General features: G+C 63.3%; 2 protein-coding genes across 2 annotated transcripts in view; both read right to left on the reverse strand.

The window, feature by feature from the left end:
- Nucleotides 1-815: 815 nt before the first annotated feature.
- VDBG_05359 (signal recognition particle sec65 subunit) lies at nucleotides 816-1,667 on the reverse strand (the record flags this gene model as incomplete). The annotated part of the gene is made up of 1 exon (XM_003004200.1): nucleotides 816-1,667. One exon carries the CDS (start codon nucleotides 1,665-1,667, stop codon nucleotides 816-818), a length of 852 nt encoding a protein of 283 aa, XP_003004246.1.
- Nucleotides 1,668-2,280: 613 nt separating this feature from the next.
- The window catches only part of VDBG_05360 (conserved hypothetical protein), a gene marked incomplete at both ends in the record, with an annotated part of 2,034 nt that continues 1,921 nt past the window's right edge, over nucleotides 2,281-2,393 (reverse strand). The window contains one exon of the mRNA XM_003004201.1: nucleotides 2,281-2,295. Within this exon, the coding sequence (XP_003004247.1) occupies nucleotides 2,281-2,295 (15 nt within the window). The remainder of the gene's footprint in view (nucleotides 2,296-2,393) is intronic.

The following is a 2,393-nucleotide window of genomic DNA, read 5'->3' on the forward strand; positions in this document are numbered from 1 at the left end:
GCAAGGCGGCGTCGCCCGGCCGAGCAGCGGCGCGCGCTCGTCGTGGCCGAGGGCCGCGACGCGCTCGGCGAGCTCGTGCGGTTCGCGACCCAGGCCAAGGTGTACGACCTCCAGGGCCTGCCGCAGGACAAGCTCGCGTGGCGGCCGGCCAAGAGCACGCCGCAGTACCACGCGCGCGGCAGGCGGAGGACCTCGCGGCCTGGAAGGGCTGGCGCGACTCGGTGGTGCAGAAGACGGAGGTCGTCGCCGGGCGCAGGGGCGGTGGTGCTCCGGACATCAAGAGGGTCGAGGCGCTGCGGCGGAGCGCGGCGGCTGCGCGACTGCAGATCAGGCTGCCGGGGCCCGACGGCAAGATGGCGCGGGGCAACGGACGGGATGTGCAGATTGTCGGGTCGAGGGAGTGGGAAGGTCTGCAGGGGCGGTTGGTCGTGTAAGCCGCTGGTCGAGACGAAGAGAGGAGAGAGAGAGAGAGAGGAGACAAGTAAGAAGCGGGTCATGCTGTCGTCCTATGGATGTGGCTAGAGGAGTAGATACGATACCCTTGATGCAAGTATCTTTTTTGTTCCCTTCACTTGTCTCTGTCTGAGTGCTGTGGTGATGCAATATTCGATTTTTGCCGCGTTTCGGCGGCCTACGATGTCTGTCGTAGTTTCATGTCTAACTCCTCGGTGCCCATGCTTGCATGCCTTCATGTGTCCTCGATTTGCCTGGTTCCTCCTCCTCCATTTCCCCTGACATACCACCTGATATCCCTTTTCCCCTGGTATATCCCCTGATATCCCCTTTCCCTGTCCCGTCCCCAACATGGACCGCAACTACGCCTTGCCCTTGCCCTTCTTCTTCTTCCCCGGCTTGTCCTCGATGGCGTTGCCGCCGCCGCCGCCGCCGCCGGGCATGCCCTGCGCCATGAGGGCGGCCATGGGGTTGTCGGCAGCCGGGCCGCCACCCTGCTGCATCTCCTTCATCATGTCGCCAAAGAGGTTCTCGCTGACGCCGCCGCCGGTCATGGCAGGGCTGATGTAGGGCAGCAGGTCGCCCATCTTCCAGCCGCGAGGCACGGCGGGGCGGGGCCAGGGCTGGGCGGGGTCGATGGCCGGGGGCACGCCCTGGATGCGGGCGCGCAGGGTGAGGCTGTCCTCGGCGGCGGGGTGGGCGCGCAGGTGGTCGGCGACGAGGAGGTAGAGGTGGTGCTTGCCGTCGACGGGGCGGGTCGGGGTGACGGCGGGGTCGTCGCGCGGCAGGCGGACCTTGACGCGGCCCGGGTTGGCCCAGTCCTTGGGGTGGGACTTGCCGGGCTCGAAGAGGGTGGGGATGCGCAGGGCGGCGCAGGCGTTGACGATCTCGCGGGCGAGGGGGTTGCGGACGGCGCGGGCGGCGGACACGCGGCGGCCCTCGGCGCGGGTGCGGGCGGCGTCAAAGTAGACGGGGTAGAGGCAGTGGTAGTCTGCGTACTGGCTGGCGTCGGCGGTCGTGTGGAAGTTGGCGTCGGGGGCCGAGGGGCGGGCGGTCTGAGGCGTGGGCACGTTCGTCTGGGCGGGCGTCTCGCGCTTGGGGTCGACGCGGCGCAGGATATCGGTGTCGTCAAAGTCGTCAATGTCGCCTTCGGAGGGGTCAGAGGCCGACTCGAGGTCGGAGTCGGAGACCTCTTCTATGCGGGCGTGGGACATGGCGGCAGGCGGGGGTGGTTCGAGGCTTTCGAAATGCCGTCGGCGGGGGGTGGAGGTCGAAGGTGATGACGGTGGTAGAAGAGATCGTGGTAGACCTCGTGGAGGTGAAGGTGGTGGTTGTGGTGGTGAGGTTGGTGAGCCTCGCCAGTGGCCAGGGTTTTTGGACGTGGGGTCGAATTGCACCTGCCCCAAGGCAAGGAGGATCCTCCAAGGTAAGCAAGCACCTTCCAGGACAGCAGGCAGGTGCAACGCAGTCGAGGTGGGGTAGAGTGCTAAGACGAATTGGGTTAGCGTTGGTGTGGGGATGGACGTGTGTCTCGGGCTGGACGTCGACCACCATCTATCATCCAACATCTATCAACCATCATCATCAACCTCAACAATTCTCGATTCAGCAACACCATCACCATCAGGACCAAAGCAACCATGCAGCATCAATTTGGTCATACCTGACATCCATACAAACCATCCACACCAAGCACACTACAAATAATCCACACATCGTCTCTTCATGATCGTCAGCGTGTCATCCAACCACGTATCCGACCGTTGTCCCCGACTCTTCCTTTGCTCAAAAAATTCTCTCTTTTTTTTTTGTTTTTTCAATTTCTCTTCAATGGGAAGGTTCCTAAACTTGGTATCAGGTGGAATGCTCCGCTCACACGAAACTTGTAATGCGGAAGGCCCGCACACCCCTTTGAAAACCGTCGGGACACTACACCCCCC

Source organism: Verticillium alfalfae, genomic scaffold (genome assembly GCF_000150825.1).
Source record: "Verticillium alfalfae VaMs.102 supercont1.6 genomic scaffold, whole genome shotgun sequence".
NCBI lineage: Eukaryota > Fungi > Ascomycota > Sordariomycetes > Glomerellales > Plectosphaerellaceae > Verticillium > Verticillium alfalfae.